At 42.7% G+C, this 16,946-nt stretch overlaps 1 protein-coding gene across 1 annotated transcript in view; it reads left to right on the top strand.

The window, feature by feature from the left end:
* The window catches only part of aspm (assembly factor for spindle microtubules), a 92,306-nt gene that overhangs the window by 59,049 nt on the left and 16,311 nt on the right, over positions 1 to 16,946 (top strand). The window contains exons 19-23 of the mRNA XM_085982392.1: positions 507 to 656; positions 3,729 to 3,895; positions 12,275 to 12,434; positions 14,246 to 14,455; positions 15,353 to 15,502. Of these exons, the coding sequence (XP_085838518.1) occupies positions 507 to 656; positions 3,729 to 3,895; positions 12,275 to 12,434; positions 14,246 to 14,455; positions 15,353 to 15,502 (837 nt within the window). The remainder of the gene's footprint in view (positions 1 to 506; positions 657 to 3,728; positions 3,896 to 12,274; positions 12,435 to 14,245; positions 14,456 to 15,352; positions 15,503 to 16,946) is intronic.

The raw sequence follows: 16,946 nt of genomic DNA, 5'->3' as shown, positions 1-16,946 counted from the left end.
TGGTTTGAATACAGCTGAAAGTTAAATTTGTAAACCGAAATAAAAACCTTCTGTCTTCTTCATAAAATCACTGCCCTTTTATACATATATAAATATATATTGATTGGGGATGGTTAAAAGAGGCATATTCCAGCTTGTTCCGAATGATATCAGGTACAACTAAGGCGATGAAAAATGTAATGTCATTTTCTTTTCTCTCTGTCCTCCTTTTGCTCTCCTCTCTATCTTCTCTCCTCCTCCTTTCTTCTCTCTCGCTCTCTCTGCCCACCTCTCGTTGGAAGTTTTATAATGCAAGATGGGGAAGCAATCCTGTGGGAAAGGCACCCATTCAACTGGCTACGTTTTCAGGTAGCGAATGTCGAATGCTGATTAAGGGATCAGACCAGGGGTTGGAGACAGTAGGACAATGTACAAATTGCCATGGAATATATTCAAATATTACCATTAGCCTGTTTTCATTCTAAGTACAGTAGTTTACTTCGAATTTGTTTTAAAAATCCTTGCAGGCTTGTTATCGTAGAAAGAAACGCAGGCAAATATTCCTTCTCTACAAGAAAGCTGCGTGTGTGATACAGCAACACTACAGAGCCTATTGTCAAAGAAAGGTTGAACAAGAAAAATACTTTCAAATGAAGCATGCTGCTATCATAATACAGGTATTTCTTTGGCAAACTGTCAAATAAGGTAATCTTGCTCTCTGAATCCATGCTGATGGTCCGTTATGAAGCTGTGCTGTTCCAGATATTCCCCATCTAGACCCTTTTAAAAAACGTTTAGAAGTTCCCCTATAATTGATGTTAAACTTGCCTATAATTTCGAGGTATGTCTCCTGACCCTTTTTTCCCCCCAAATAATACTTATATTTCCCACTTTTCCCTTATAAAGGAAAGTTCCAGAATGTAGTAATTTTTTTTTTTTAAATAGGTTGACAGGATTTGCTATTTCTATTTTTTGTTTTGAAACCTGTGGAAGTTTATTGTCTGAACTAGGTGCTTTGCTTTAAAAGTACCTAGCCTTCATAATGTCCATTTGTTTCTATCAGCACACTGCGGGCTGTTTTTCTGATGTCTTTGAACAGTTGATCTCTGAATTTGGCAAATTGCCTTTCTCTTGTAAAGACTGATGCCAAGTAACTTTAACTTGGTTTGCAAACTAATTTCTTATCCTCCAATTTTAATTCCCCATATCCTCTTTAATGGTGCTTTAATATATTCTACATGTAGTGATTTGAAATTGATACCTGCTTAGACCATTGAGGCTTGGCAACAGAGTTATACAGCTGACTTGGTAACACTGGTCAGATACAGACCTTTGTACATTTATACCTGCATGTGCAGAGCTGTACTTAGCAGCTAAATTGATCTATGATAGTTGGCTCTTTGTTGGTAATAGTGCACCAAGACCATCCAACAGATTTATTCACCTTTGCACTGTGATGCGGTCAGTTTACAATTTCACTCTAATCGCACCAGATTTTGGGTTATTGAAACCACTGTCAAAAATATTCTGGTCTCCCAGAACTTTATTACAAAATGTTTCTTGCTCTATTGCTTCCTTTTCTTTTTATCCTGAACTTCAATCTGAGCTTTACTCTTTGGGCAAACACTTGCATAATTTCTTGCTGTTGACACAAAGTCTTTTGGCTTTGTTGTGCGTTGCACCCCCTGTAAACAATAGTATGTCCGTCAATGGGAACATTTTCTCTATATCTACTCTGTTTAGACATCACATGATTTTGAATAACTATCAAATCTCCTCTCAACCTTCTCTGTTCTAAGGAGAACAACCTCCGCTTCTCTCGTCTATCCACATAACTGAAGTCCCTCATCCCTGAAATCATTCTCGTAAATCTTTTCTGCACCCTCTCTAAGGCTTTCACATCCTTCCTAAAGTGCAGTGCCCAGAATTGGATGCAATACTCCAGTTGAGGCCAAACCAGTGTTTTATAAGGTTCATAACTTCCTTACTATTGTACTCTGTGCCTCTATTTATGAAGCCCAGGATCCCGTATGCTTTTTTAACCGCTTTCTCAACCTGCCAAGCCACCTTCAATGATTTGTGCACATATACCCTCGGGTCTCTTTGTTCATGCACCCACTTTAGGATTGTACCCATTAGTTTATATTGCCTCTCCTCGTCCTTCCTACCAAAATGTATCACTTCGCACTTTTCTGCGTTAAATTTCATCTGCCACGTGTCCACCCATTTCACCAGCCTATGTCTTCTTGAAGTCTATCGCTATCCTTCTCTCTGTTCACTATACTTCCAAGTTTTGTGTCATTTGCCATTTTTGAAATTGTGCCCTGTACTCCCAAGTCCAAGTCATTAATATATATCAAGAAAAGCAGTGGTCTGAGTACCGACCCCTGGGGAACACTACTGTATACCTTCCTCCAGTCCGAAAAACAACCGTTCACCACTACTCTCTCTCTCTTTCCTGTCACTTAGCCAATTTCGTATCCATGCTGCCAGTGTTCCTTTTATTCCATGGGCTTCAACTTTGCTGGCAAGCCTATTATGTGGTACTTTATCAAACGCCTTTTGGAAGTCCATGTACACTACGTCAACCGCATTGCCCTCATCAACCCTCTCTGTTGCCTCATCCAAAAACTCGATCAAGTTAGTTAAACACGATTTGCCTTTAATAAATCCGTGCTGGCTTTCCTTAATTAATCCACACTTGTCCAAGTGACTGCTAACTTTGTCCCTGATTATCGTTTCCAAAAGCTTTCCCACTACTGAGGTTAAACTGACTGGCCTGTAGTTGCTGGGTTTATCTTTTCACCTGTTTTTGCACACTGGTGTAACATTTGCAATTCTCCAGTCCTCTGGCAGCACCCCTGTATCTAAGGAGGATTGGAAGATTATGGCGAGTACCTGCACGATTTCCTCCTTAACCTCCCTCAGCATCCTAGGATGCATCCCATCTGGTCCTGGTGACTTATCAACTTTAAGTTCAGACAGCCTTTCTAGTACCTCCTTTATCAATTTTTATCTCATCCAGTATCTCCACTACCTCCTCTTTCACTGACTTTGGCAGCATCTTATTCCTTGGTGAAGACAGATGCAAAGTACTCATTTAGTACCTCAGCCATGCCTGCTGCCTCCATGCGTAGCTCTTTTTGGTCCCTAATTGGCCCCGCCCCTCCTCTTACTATCTGTTTATTATTTATATGCCTATAGAAGACTTTTGAATTCCCTTTTATGTTAGCTGCCAATCTATTTTCATACTCTCTCTTTCCCCGTCTTTTCTTTTTCACTTCCCCTCTGATCTTTCTATATTCAGCCTGATTCTCACTTGTATTCTCAACCTGACATCTGTCATACGTGCCCTTTTTCTACTTCATCTTACTCTCTATCTCTTTTTGTCATCCAGGGAGCTCTGGCTTTAGTTGCCCTACCTTTCCCCCTCGTGACTGTACCCCAACCATCTCCTCTTTAAAGGCAGCCCATTGTTCGATTACAGTTTTTCAGCATTTCATTTTGTTTTGTAACTTTTTCTTGTCTTCCCTCACATTTTCACTTAACATTTTATACATAGGCATACTCGTTTTGGGTCCAAACAATCCACTAGTTTAAAAATCTTAATTGCAGCAATATTGTGACTTCAGTGTGCTACTTTTGTCGTTGAAATGTGTCATTTTAATTAAAATTGTTTTCTGTTCTTCCTGACTTGACTCTGACACGCATTGTCAGTAAACATTTTATGATGGTTTTTTTTGTTTCAGACTGCATTCCGTAGGCACCAAACGAGACAACTAGTTAAAAAAATGAGAGCTGCACAAAAAATACAGGCATGGTTTAAGGCTCAAGTTGTACGTCAGCAGTACAAGTCCATACTTACTTCAGTTATATTCATCCAAGGGCAATTGAGATCAAAACAAGAAAGATCCAGGTAACTTTTTAAGTAAAGGAAGTTGTGTGGGGTTTTTTTTACCCTTATTTTCTCTTAAAATGTGAGTTACAGATCAAACTGATTGCAATATTTGCCATGCTTCCCAAAGCACAATTCAAATTGACTAAATGTAGTTTGTTCACTCCGAAGTAGAAAGAAAAGTCGGGGCAATTTTGCAGCAAAACATGGCAGACTAATTTGTGTTGGGGCATGAGGAAGAGGGAAAAGTGGAGAAACTGTGCCAATGCTGTAAAGAAAATGAATTTAGAAACATTACTATTGAAAACAAGACCAATGAATGTTTGTTTTTAAATTAGTAATATTCTTCAAACCAATTTAACAGTCTTGGGATGAAAATTCTCCCTCTCTCCCTCTCTCTCTCTCTCTCTCTCAATGTAAAATGAGTTTGGGTAGACTCAATCCAGTTCCTAGTAGTATAGGTTTACAAGCACAAAACTGTACACAAATGCCATACTGTTAAGTCTGTGGGTTGTATTATAAATAATCACAGACTCCACTGTTAACAAAATAAAACACGTCTTTACTATTCAGAGGCTCGGGCGATTCTGCCCTAGTTAACGTATCACAACCCTTATATACTGGTGTGGTCACTATCGGTATTACAGTATACATGAGCCAATAGATAGTGCCACCCTAAAGTAGTGCTCTTAAAGGCGAACGGTTACATTCTATAGTTCCCTTAAAGGTAAACGGTTACATACACAACACTCCTCCCTTCCTAGCTTATTACTTACAGAATCCCGTTAAACATACAATCTTCAACTTTATATAAACAGTTTGCAGATATACTCTCGATGGAGTCAACGTCATATAACAATTTACAGATATACTCTCAATGGAGTCAACGTCATATAACAGTTTACAAACATACTCTCAGTGGAATCAGTTTACAGGTTCAGTCTCTGTGGGAACAGTTCATAAATTCAGTCTCTGGTATTAATTCGTTCCAGACAGCATCCTCCATAGCCTTTTTTTTTTTTTTTTTAACAGCTTGTACTTTCGTCCTGTTGAACCAGCAGTGCGGACTTATACAACCCACTGGCTGTCTTGATAATGTCCCTGGATTTTTTTTACAAATTTAGCACCTTTCGTAGTGTTTGGACTGAGGTAGTAGAAGTAATAATATTTTAAACAGTTATTATTTTCTGCTTCTTTTTCTTTTCTGCCTTTTTGAAACTCTCCGAGCTCTTTTCCCGGCTGCCATCTGTAGCGCCACCAACTCTCTATGTTCCTTAGACCTTAAGTGCTTCCTCAGGATTTCAGCACTTTGGGAGTTCCCATCACAATTTGGGCAGACCACATCCTCATAACATTCGGTGTCACTCAACAGGTCAAAACCCTTCTTCAAGCAATCATATTCATCCTGCTCTTCCTCGGATGTCTGCCCTTCCTTCCCTCCTGGCCTCATTTGTGCGTTCAATCCTTTCCCTTCCTTCAGGGATTTCGTTATCAGGCTATTTAATCCTTCTACTGAAGTAGCTGTTTCCCCATTCTCCTGTTCCCCTGGACGTAATTCAGCGTACTCCTCCATTTCATCCATCATTTTCTCCAATGCTTTCATCTTCTCTTCCTCTTGTACTTTGGCTTCCAGTGCTTGGAGAAGTTGCGCCTCGATGCTCTCTAGCTCATGTTCAGGGCCCATTCCCAGTTGAAACTGTTCTTCAAGTCGGTCAACCTCGGTAATTGCCGCCTCATATTTGTCTTGGGCTTCCTTCCATATTTTTATGAGTTCTGCCATGTCTTTCACCTCTACATCCTCATCTATGTATGGAACTTCTACCGATGAGTCTGTCTTGGCCCTGAGCTCCTCAAGAATTTCCTGCAGCCTTTGGACTTCTTGCTCATGTTCAACCTTTAGTTGCTCATATACTTCCAACGAAACTAGCTTTTCGGAGGTTGCTGTGTTAACCCCCTCCAGAATTGTAGTCTGGGCCTGTTCATACTGTTTTTTCAACTTCTCGCACTCTGCTTGTAAGGAGTCGTAGAGAAGAACTGGAATAAAATCCTGGCTTCCTGAAGATTCCTCTTCATTTGTTTCTTTCGCAATTTCCTGTTGGAGTTCAGCCAAGGCTGCTATGCTATCTGCCTCTCGAAGTCTCACTGCCATCAACTCTTCTTTATTCTTGCAGTCCATCTCAGCCATTTCCCGTTTACTTTCATTTAACTGAGTGAGTAGTCCCTTATTTTGGGCTGAGAGATATTGCACCTTCTCATGTAGACCCTTGCACTCCTTCTCTGCTTGACATAGCTGATTACCGCTGATTTGGTTCTGCGTTTCAAGTTCCAACATCCTTTGCTTAGCTTCTTTCAGTTTCGCCCCTATAAGCTCCTCTTGCAACATGGCCACATTATTCTCATCAGGTAAAGAAGCGTTTCTCTTTTCCATGTCCAAGATTTGTTTCTGCATCTCCTTAAGAGCACCCTGTGATTCAACTTCTCTTAACTTTGCCTACACTAGCTCCGTCTCTAATTGCAGAACAAAATCCTCAGTGCAGCGTGATTTGCCCTTCTGCTGTAGAGTCATAGAGTAATACAGCACGGATAGAGGCCCTTCGGCCCATCGTGTCCGCGCCGGCCATCAAGCCCTGTCTAATCTAATCCCATATTCCAGCATTTGGCCCGTAGCCTTGTATGCTATGGCATTTCAAGTGCACATCCAAATGCTTCTTAAATGTTGTGAGGGTTTCTGCCTCCACAACCCTTTCAGGCAGTGAGTTCCAGACTCCAACCACCCTCTGGGTGAAAAAGTTCTTTCTCAAATCCCCTCTAAACCTCCCGCCCTTTACCTTGAATCTATGCCCCCTAGTTATTGACCCCTCTACTAAGGGAAAAAGCTCCTCCGCATCCATCCTATCTATGCCCCTCATAATTTTGTACACCTCAATCATGAGCCTCCTCAGCTCCAAGGAAAACAAACCCAACCTGCCCAGTCTCTCTTCATAGCTGAAGCGCTCCAGCCCTGGTAACATCCTGGTGAACCTCCTCTGCACCCTCTCTAACGCGATCACATCCTTCCTGTAGTGTGGCGACCAGAACTGCACACAATATTCCAGCTGTGGCCTAACCAGTGTTTTATACAGCTCCATCATAACCTCCTTGCTCTTATATTCAATGCCTCGGCTAATGAAGGCAAGTATCCCATATGCCTTTTTTACCACCTTATCCACCTGTTCCGCCGCCTTCAGGGATCTGTGTACTTGCACACCCAGATCCCTCTGACCCTCCGTCTTGCCTAGGGTCTTTCCATTCATTGTGTATTCCTTTGCCTTGTTAGTCCCCCCAAAGTGCATCACCTCGCACTTTTCCGGGTTAAATTCCATTTGCCACTGTTCCGCCCATCTGACCAACCCATCTATATCGTCCTGCAGACTGAGGCTACCCTCCTCGCTATTTACCACCCTACCAATTTTTGTATCATCCGCGAACTTACTGATCATACCCTTTACATTCATATCCAAGTCATTAATGTAGACCACAAACAGCAAGGGACCCAGCACCGATCCCTGTGGTACCCCACTGGCCACAGGCTTCCAGTCACAAAAACAACCTTCGACCATCACCCTCTGCCTTCTGCCACTAAGCCAGTTTTGTATCCAATGTGCCAAGGCACCCTGGATTCCATGGGCTCTTACCTTCTTGACCAGTCTCCTGTGCGGGACTTTATCGAAGGCCTTACTGAAATCCATGTATACCACATCCACTGCGTTACCCTCATCCACACACCTAGTCACCCCCTCAAAAAATTCAATCAAATTAGTCAGACATGATCTTCCCTTGACAAAGCCATGTTGACTATCCCTGATTAATCCTTGCCTCTCCAAGTGGAGACAAATTTTGTCCCTCAGGATTTTTTCCAATAATTTTCCTACCACTGATGTTAGGCTCACTGGCCTGTAGTTCCCCGGTTTTTCCCTACTACCCTTCTTGAATAATGGTACTACATTAGCGGTTCTCCAGTCCTCTGGCACATCCCCTGTGGCCAGAGAGGTCCTGAATATATGTGTTAGAGCCCCCGCAATCTCCTCCTTTGCCTCACACAGCAGCCTGGGATACATTTCATCCGGGCCTGGGGATTTATCCATTTTTAGGCCAGCTAAAACCGCCAATACCTCCTCCCTCTCGATGTTAATATGTTCGAGCATATCACAGTCCCCCCGCCCTATTTCTATGTCTACATCGTCCTTCTCCATAGTGAAAACAGATGCAAAAAATTCATTTAGAACCCCTCCTACATCTTCCGGCTCCACACACAGATTGCCACTTTTGTCCCTAATGGGCCCTATTTTTTCCCTAGTTATCCTCTTACCCTTAATATACTTATAAAACATCTTCGGATTTTCCTTTATTTTGCTTGCCAGTGTTATTTCATGGCCCCTCCTTGATCTCCTAATTTCTTTTTTAAGTATCCCCCTGCACTTTTTGTACTCCTCTAGGGCTTCCTCCGTCTTTAGCCTTTTGTATCTACCAAAAGCCCTCCTTTTTTTCCTAATCCATTCTCGTATATCCCCTGACATCCAAGGTTCCCTGTGGTTTTTGGAACCACCCTTGACCTTTACGGGAACATGTTGCCATTGTATGATCTCAATCTCCCTTCTGAAAGCCTCCCATTGCTCCGATGCGGATTTTCCTACAAGTAGCTGATCCCAGTCCATTTTGGCCAGATCCTGCCTTATCCTATTAAAATCGGCCTTCCCCCAATTTAGAACCTTTATTTCCGGCCCATCCCTGTCCTTTTCCATGGCCACCTTAAATCTTACCATATGATGGTCACTATCACCAAAGTGCTCACCTACTAGCACTTTTTCCACTTGGCCGGCCACATTCCCTAGAATTAGGTCCAGTACCGCCCCCTCTCTTGTAGGACTTTCTACATGCTGGCTCAAAAAGCTCTCCTGGATGCACTTTAAGAATTCTACACCCTCTGAGCCTTTCACACTCTGACTATCCCAGTTAATATTGGGGAAGTTGAAATCCCCCATTATTATTACCCTATTATTTGCACATTTCTCTGAGATTTGCCTACATATCTGTTCCTCTATCTCCCCCTGACTGTTTGGAGGCCTATAGTACACTCCCAGCAAAGTGCTTGCCCCCTTTTTGTTTCTAAGCTCCACCCATATGGCCTCATTAGAGGACCCTGCTAATATATCATCCCTCCTTACTGCAGTAATTGACTCCTTAATTAATATTGCGACACCCCCTCCTCTTATACCTCCCCCTCTGTCTCGCCTGAAGATTCTGTACCCCGGAATATTGAGCTGCCAGTCTTGCCCTTCCCTCAACCATGTCTCCGTGATAGCAACAATATCATACTCCCATGTGTTTATCAACACCTTCAGTTCATCCACCTTATTTGCAAGACTCCTTGCATTAAAATAGATGCCATCCAGCCTTGCCCTTATATATTTGCCCTGTCTACCAAGCTGACTTGTTTTTTTCTCTATAATTGGCAGCACATCCCCCCCCTATTTCAGCTCCCCTCTGTATCCCATCCCCCTGCCAAGTTAGTTTAAACCCCCCCCAACAGTGCTAGCAAACCTCCCCGCAAGGATATTTGTCCCGCTCTGGTTCAGGTGCAACCCGTCCGACTTGTACAAGTCCCACCTTTCCCAGAAGCAGGCCCAGTGATCCAGGAAAGTAAAACCCTCCCCCCTACACCAACTCTTTAGCCACGCATTCATCAAATATTCTAACCCCTGAACATCATCAGGGAGATGTGATCGGTAATTGGTCACGATGGCTCTATGGTCGCTCTCTGCTTGAGCCAGTAGGTTCTGTTGTCTTTCCAGACTCTCCCATTCGGTGTCATAGAACTTTTTCATTGTTTTCATCTCTTGTACGAGGCGGTAACTTAATTGTTCTAATTGTTGTTGTACTTTGAAATAGCGTTGAGTTCGAGCCCGGTGTTCCTCCGTAATGCATATGTCTGTAGCTTGAACAGACTCAGAATTCTCTGTCTTTATGCACGCCATCGATTTTCCAACCTTAGTCCGTGAGTTAATGTTAACCTTGTTTTTCATACATAAGCTGGACTTATCGTCTTCCGGCTCAGAGTCTGAGCTGCTTGTCTGCACCGAGTCCTCACTCGTCATTGCTTGTCGGTAGTACCATTCCATGTCTATTTTCTTGATCCACTCCCGTCCTAGAAGTGGTGGTCCTCCCTCAGGTAGTACGTACAAATTCATTCTTGGGTGTACTTTACCCCTATCTCTCACCTTGACTCTTATTTTCCCCATGGGGTATACGCGATGCCCCGTGTATGTCTGTAATACGAACTTGGTATTTCTTAAGGGTATGTGAGAGAATAGTCGGTGGTAGTCCTTTTGGTTGATGACTGATACAGCTGATCCCGTGTCCAGCTCCATTCGTACTTGGACTCCAGCTATTTTTAGTGTGACCCAGATCGTCTGTAGATCAGTTACTTTACCCACATTGTGGATTCTCAGACTATCCAACTCCTGGCTGTTTGGGTCTGAGTCTGAATTTTGTTCGTCTGAACTCTTTTCAGCCACCTGATGCACCTTGTTGTACTTTTCTTGTGGTGGTGGCTTCCTTTGTTTGTTGGTCTTCTTTCTGGACCTGCATACCTTCGCGATGTGACCCAGTTTGCCACATTTCCTGCACTCTTGATTCTTAAACCAGCACTGATTCTGGTCGTGCGTTGTCTTTCCACAACGGTAGCATTTGGAAATGCTTGCAGTAATTTGATCCTTCAGCACTGCTACGATCTCTTCGAAGGTCTGGTCCACTGGTTTAACTGGTGCTATTAGATGTTTCAAGAGCCCGTATGTTTTTGCTCCCATCGAATTTAACAAAGTTATTGCCTTGGCGTATATGGCTACGCAATATATTCCTATGCGTTCCCCATACGTGGCCCTGTCTTCTATTTCAGCATTAAAATCATTAATATTTCCTCGCTTAGGCATCTTCTTCTCTTTCCGAGAACAGCACAAGTATTTCTTTACTTATTATTAATTTTCTTCTCTTCTTGAGAACACCACAAGTATTGCTTTACTTATTTCTTGTTTCTGAAAATTCTAATTAATTTTCTTCTCTCTTCTTGAGAACACCACAAGTATTGCTTTACTTATTTCTTGTTTCTGAAAATTCTAATTAATTTTCTTCTCTCTTCTTGAGAACACCACAAGTATTGCTGTACTTATACTTATTTTCCCTCTCTTCTTGAGAACACACCAGCCTTTCTGAAAAATCTTACTACTTTCCTGAAATTCTTAATAATTTCCAAGATGGCGGTTTCCCGCTTCTTCCTTCTTCTTCAGCGGTTTCCCCGCGAAAAATGGCGGCTTTCCCGCGCTTCTCGCTCTCCCCGCCCACTTCGATGGCGGTTTTCCCGCGCTTCTCGGCGCTCTCCGCCCACTTCAATGGCGGTTATCACCCGTTCCCCGACGCTGACTTTCAGGCCGAGTGCGGGCCTTATCAGCGGATGCGATCGATGGCCCGGCTGCGCCTCGCACTTGAAAGCGGCCCCCGGCCTCTGGCTCACCCGCTCGCGCGGCTCTTGCTCGCTCCCTCCTGGGCTCTGGCTTACCCGCTCGCGCGTTTCACCGCGGCTCTTATCAGGGATTGCGATCGCCCTGTCTTTGCAGCCAACGCTGCGGCTTACCCACGAGGTTATGGAGGCTTCAGGGTCCTAATGCCTGTCGCTTCCAGCCTGTCGGTTCCAGACTGGTGAGGATTGAAACCTCTCTTCAACGTCCTGTCTTCGGACGAAGCCGCCGTGGAACAACTGCCGCAGGGTTCGAATCCTGACTCGTCGCCAATGTTAAGTCTGTGGGTTGTATTATAAATAATCACAGACTCCACTGTTAACAAAATAAAACACGTCTTTACTATTCAGAGGCTCGGGCGATTCTGCCCTAGTTAACGTATCACAACCCTTATATACTGGTGTGGTCACTATCGGTATTACAGTATACATGAGCCAATAGATAGTGCCACCCTAAAGTAGTGCTCTTAAAGGCGAACGGTTACATTCTATAGTTCCCTTAAAGGTAAACGGTTACATACACAACACATACCAATTAACAATTTCACTGAGTATACATCATGGTTAGTATTGAATATGAAGCAAGTGCCACACTGGTGCAGTAGGGTATGCTCTTCAGAATTTGGGCCAGAGTAGATGGTGTTAGCTGACGCACAGTCCCTGAAATGGAAAGTGTTCTGTTACCCAGCACTAACATCTGCCACATTGAGTGCAAAGAATTAACATCCAGGGGAGGAAAATATCCTTGTATTGCTGTAAGTACAGGAGCTGGAATACTTATGCGCCCTGATTTAAATGTGTCCTTTTTTGGTTAAATTAATAAAATATTCTTTTATATTTCATGACTGTAGGTTCTTAAAGATCCGGGCTGCCACAATTATTATTCAGCAAAGATGGAGAATTACTATTGCAACAAGGAGATTGCAACATGAAAACTTAATAAAAACAATGGCAGCAATCAAAATCCAGGCCTTTTGGAAAGGACTTAATGCCAGAAAACAAATGATCAGGGTAGGCTATTTGCTAGAATGGTCTTACATTTTCTTTGTCCTTTTGACGTGATTTGCAATCTGGTGATAAGTGAAAACATACCGGGGTAGAGTTTCCACTTTGAGTGCAATCGGCAACCTGGGTGCAAAATTGTCCTGGTTTTCCGAAGTGAAGTTAATGGTTCAAATTTCCGCTCAAACTCATTTGCATATCATCGAATGTAAAACCAGCGCAATCGGGCATTGTAATAGAAAATTGGGTTTTTTCCCCCCTCGCTTTAAAAAATATTCCTTGACGTATTTAAGAGTTGTAACCTGGTGCAGCTTTACTGATGCAGCTGAGAATGGGTTTAATATCACAAAATAAGCATTTTTTAAGAAGTGTCTAGTGCATCAACCTGTGAGTAACCTGATTTTAAATCACTGAAAATTACAGAACGATTTGCCAGTATCATTGGTGTACACTAATCTGTTTATTTTAGTAAATTAAATATTTTTTAATATTTAAAAACTTTTAAAGCGTGCTTTTGTGACACACATCCCTAGCTTAATTTGAAGGGTCACACTGCACAATTGGTAGAAACTCGCCAGGCTCGTTATTTTGATCTGAGGGTGTGGCCACTTTTGTAGGCGGGGCCAGCTTCCAGCTTGACTTTTTTAAAACTACGTTAAAGTTCACAGAAACTCAATTTACGCTGGCCATAACTTGAGCTTAAAATTCCTTGATCTTTTACACTGGTTTGGCCAATTTCAGGTGAATTGAGCTGGTGCGGAAACTCTCTGCCCCCATTTTCATTTTTAGTTGTGGGACCTGGATTCAAACCTGAAATAAATTGATGGGATTAAAGTCGTCTTTCTTTTCTGCCAGCTGGGAGGGTTTAGTTAAAGTGATTTTGAACAGTTTTGTCCCAGTTTCTGAAACAAAAATAGTGAATCAGTCTGCATCTGGAGAAGGAAAAGGCTGGTTAATGCTTCAAGTGTAACCCTTCATCTAAACTGAAAGATATGCAAACACTGGTCCAACAAAGATCAAAACTGGGAACAATGTCTAATTTTGTCTGCAGCCTTTTAGTTTGAACGATGACTTTAGTAACTTCAGACCATAACTATATCCCCCATTTTCTTCCAGCAAGGGGTGGTGTTGATTGGGTTTGGTCTTTTTTGTATGGGGAGGAGAGGCAGGGTGACATTTGGGCATTGACCCACCCTAGAGTACCTGTATTGGCCTGTATTTTCTCCTCTTGGGAATGTGTGACGTGTGTATTTTTCAGCACTTTCTATTGTAACTTGAAGCCTGCATCTGCAGATCGTTCCCACGCCCGCCCCCCCCCCCCCCCCAAAATAAATTCCACTATGTTTATGCGTCTTAAAATATATGTCTATCTGCATAATTGGTTCAAATCTCTTAAGTTATGTTTCCTTTCTACTCATTACCTCTCTGCATAGCTTTATGTCATCAGCAAATTCAATAATACTTCAGCTACTCTGTTGCCGCCTTTTAATATTGTGAGCAACAGGGGTCCCAGAACAGATCTCTGGAATACAACTGGTTACTTCTTCCCAGATTGAGCACTTTCTGTTTAACACTATCCTCTGCACACAGCTCAATTACCCGCATCCAATAATTTAATTCCTCCTTCAAAGATTTCAGTTGGTTTATAAAGCATTGATCCTAAATATTCATAATGCTGATAAATTACTTGTGAAACTGTCCTATGTCGAAGTGTTTTTCAGATAATGTTTGACATTGAGTGCCAAAGTTAAGTAGCAGAGCAAATAACATTCCAAAACTAATATACCACCAATATTTATTGTCTGTTATTGGGATTACAGAAACATGAAGCTGCCTCTCAAATTCAGCTCGCATACAGAGGTTATAATCAAAGAAAAAAGTTCCTTCAGCTAAGAACAGCTGCAATGGTTATACAGAGACTTTACAGAGCATGGCAGCTTGCAAAAACTGAAAATCTGAAATACAAAAAACTGAGAGAGGCTGTAATTCTCTTGCAATCTGTATGTCGTGGATGGCTAGTTCGCAAGAAGGTATGATTTTAATCACTGGAATGGAAGTTTTGAATGAATTCTAATTTATTGAAGCTCATCTTAAACAGAATTGGATCTTTACAAACCTCCCAAGTTTTTTGGTTCTCTATTGAAAATAAATGGTGTAGGTGTACTTTTACAGGGAGCATAGTGAGTACAATGATCACTTGGGGCCACATTTTTCTCTCTTCACTAAAATTAACAGGAAAAATTAGACTGCATAAATAGGAAGCAAGACTGGGAGAAATCGGTAACCGACTTAGTTGGTAGAGGAAGTCTGAGTCTTACAGCCATCCTAATGTATGTTAGCAAATTTTGCTCCTAATTTCAGCTAAGGATTATTAAGATCTGGTTAAAGGCCAAATGTACAGAACTGCTAGATGGAGGAGAGGAGAATGAGACTCTAAATGGAAGGTTAATTTTGAGCTCAAACTCTGAACTGGTGTTGGTTAGCTGAATGAAGGGCAAGATTTTATGACATCCTCACAGCACTGGCTAAAGGAATTAATAAAAGATTGCTTCCAGCCCAACAGCAAGGATGCAGCTGCAATTGTCTGCATTCAGGGCAACTAGGAGTGGAGAGAGTGTCTGCTTAAGGTCACCACTGCCCTCAACTCTTAAGCCACAAGGTCCTTGTGGATAAGTAGATCACAGTATATTTGATTTGCCTGTGTAACAGGTTAAAATTAGGAAGAGGAAAGAAGTGATATTAAGTTTCAGGAAAAAAGCTTTTTAACGAGGAACATGTGTGATTGTCTGTGTCAAAGCTGTAGCTTAACTATCATGTAGTATTCAAATTTAGAAGTCTGACTTTTGCCCAATAACTGAAATGCCTATTTTACTGTGTGGTGGTGTTGCCACATAAATCATGGTTTATTTACTTTTCCTCTTTTACAGCTTGCTGAGCAAAAATTGGCAGAAAAGAAGCTTTGTTTTACTGCTGTTGTGTATCACCACCTTTGTGCCATTAAGATTCAAAGAGCATACAGAGGCCACATGGCTCTTAAACGTGTGAAAGGCAAGATCAATTGCATCATTTGTATCCAGGTAAAAAAAAAAGGGTGATCAAAATTTTAAAGCAGCATTTTTGACCATGACATAAGAAGTAAGAGAAAGAGTAGGCCATACGGCCCCTCAAGCCTGCTCCGCCATTCAATAAGATCATGGCTGATCTACGACCTCAACACCACTTTCCTGCCCGATCTCCATATCCCTTGATTCCCCTAGAGTCCAAAATTCTATCTATCTCCGCCTTAAATATACTCCGACTCCGCATTCACAGCCCTCTGGGGCAGAGAATTCCAAAGATTCACAACCCTCTGAGTGAAGAAATTCCTCCTCATCTCTGTCTTAAATGGCCTACCCCTTATCCTGAGACTCTGCCCCCTAGTTCTAGACACTCCAGCCAGGGGAAACAACCTCTCGACATCCACCCTGTCAATCTCCTTCAGAATCTTGTATGATTCAATGAGATCACCTCTCATTCTTCTAAACTCCAGAGAGTATAGGCCCATTCTACACAATCTCTCATCAAAGGACAGCCCTCTCATTCCAGTAATCAATCTAGTGAACCTTTGTTGCACTGCCTCGAAGGCAAGTATATCCTTCCTTAGATAAGGAGACTAAAACTGTGCACAGTACTCCAGGTGTGGTCTCGCCAAGGCCCTGTACAATTGTAGCAAGACTCCCTTACTCTTGTACTCCAACCCCCTTGCAATAAAGGCCAACATGCCATTTGCCTTCCTAATTGCTTGCTGCACCTGCATGCTAACTTTCTGTGTTTCTTGCACGAGGACACCCAAATCTCTCTGAACACCAACATTTGAAAGTTTCTAACCATTTAACAAATATTCTGTGTTTCTATTGTTCCTACCAAAGTGAATAACTTACATTTCCCTACATTATACTCTATCTGCCACCTTACTGCCCACACACTTAGTCTATCTACAGCGCCTGATCTGCACTCAAGGCCTCCATAATCAGCACTTGTGAAGAGACGCTCGGTCACTCGACCAGGAAACACCAGGACTGACTCGACGAGAACGACCAGGAGCTAATAAGCCGCAAGCGCAAGGCATTCCTGATCTGGAAACAGCAACAGAACTCGAAAGCAAGAAAGCAGCTCTACAGAAGCCTGAAGGCCGAGGTCCAACAAAAAACCCACGACCTAAAGAACAGATGGTGGGTGGAGAAAGTGCAGGAGATCCAGCAGCTAGCCGACAACCATGACGTGCGTGGATTCTTTCGCGCAGTCAAGACTACCTACGGCCCAAGCACCCAAGGTCCTACCCCACTGCGGGCCAAGTATGGAGAGGTACTCTTCAAAGACAGAGAGGCAGTCAGTGCCCGCTGGAAGGAGCACTTCAAAGATCTCCTTAACCGAGACTCTATCTTTGACACAAGTGTCCTGAAATCCATCCCGCAGCATGCTACCCGCCACCACCTCGGTACAACCGCAGCCCGGCATGAGATTGAAAAGGCCATCTGACAA

The sequence above is a fragment of the Somniosus microcephalus genome, chromosome 3, assembly GCF_052327205.1.
Source record: "Somniosus microcephalus isolate GS21.2 chromosome 3, FLI_Smic_1.0, whole genome shotgun sequence".
NCBI classification, from domain to species: Eukaryota; Metazoa; Chordata; class Chondrichthyes; order Squaliformes; family Somniosidae; genus Somniosus; species Somniosus microcephalus.
This window is presented reverse-complemented; position numbering and strand designations above follow the sequence as displayed.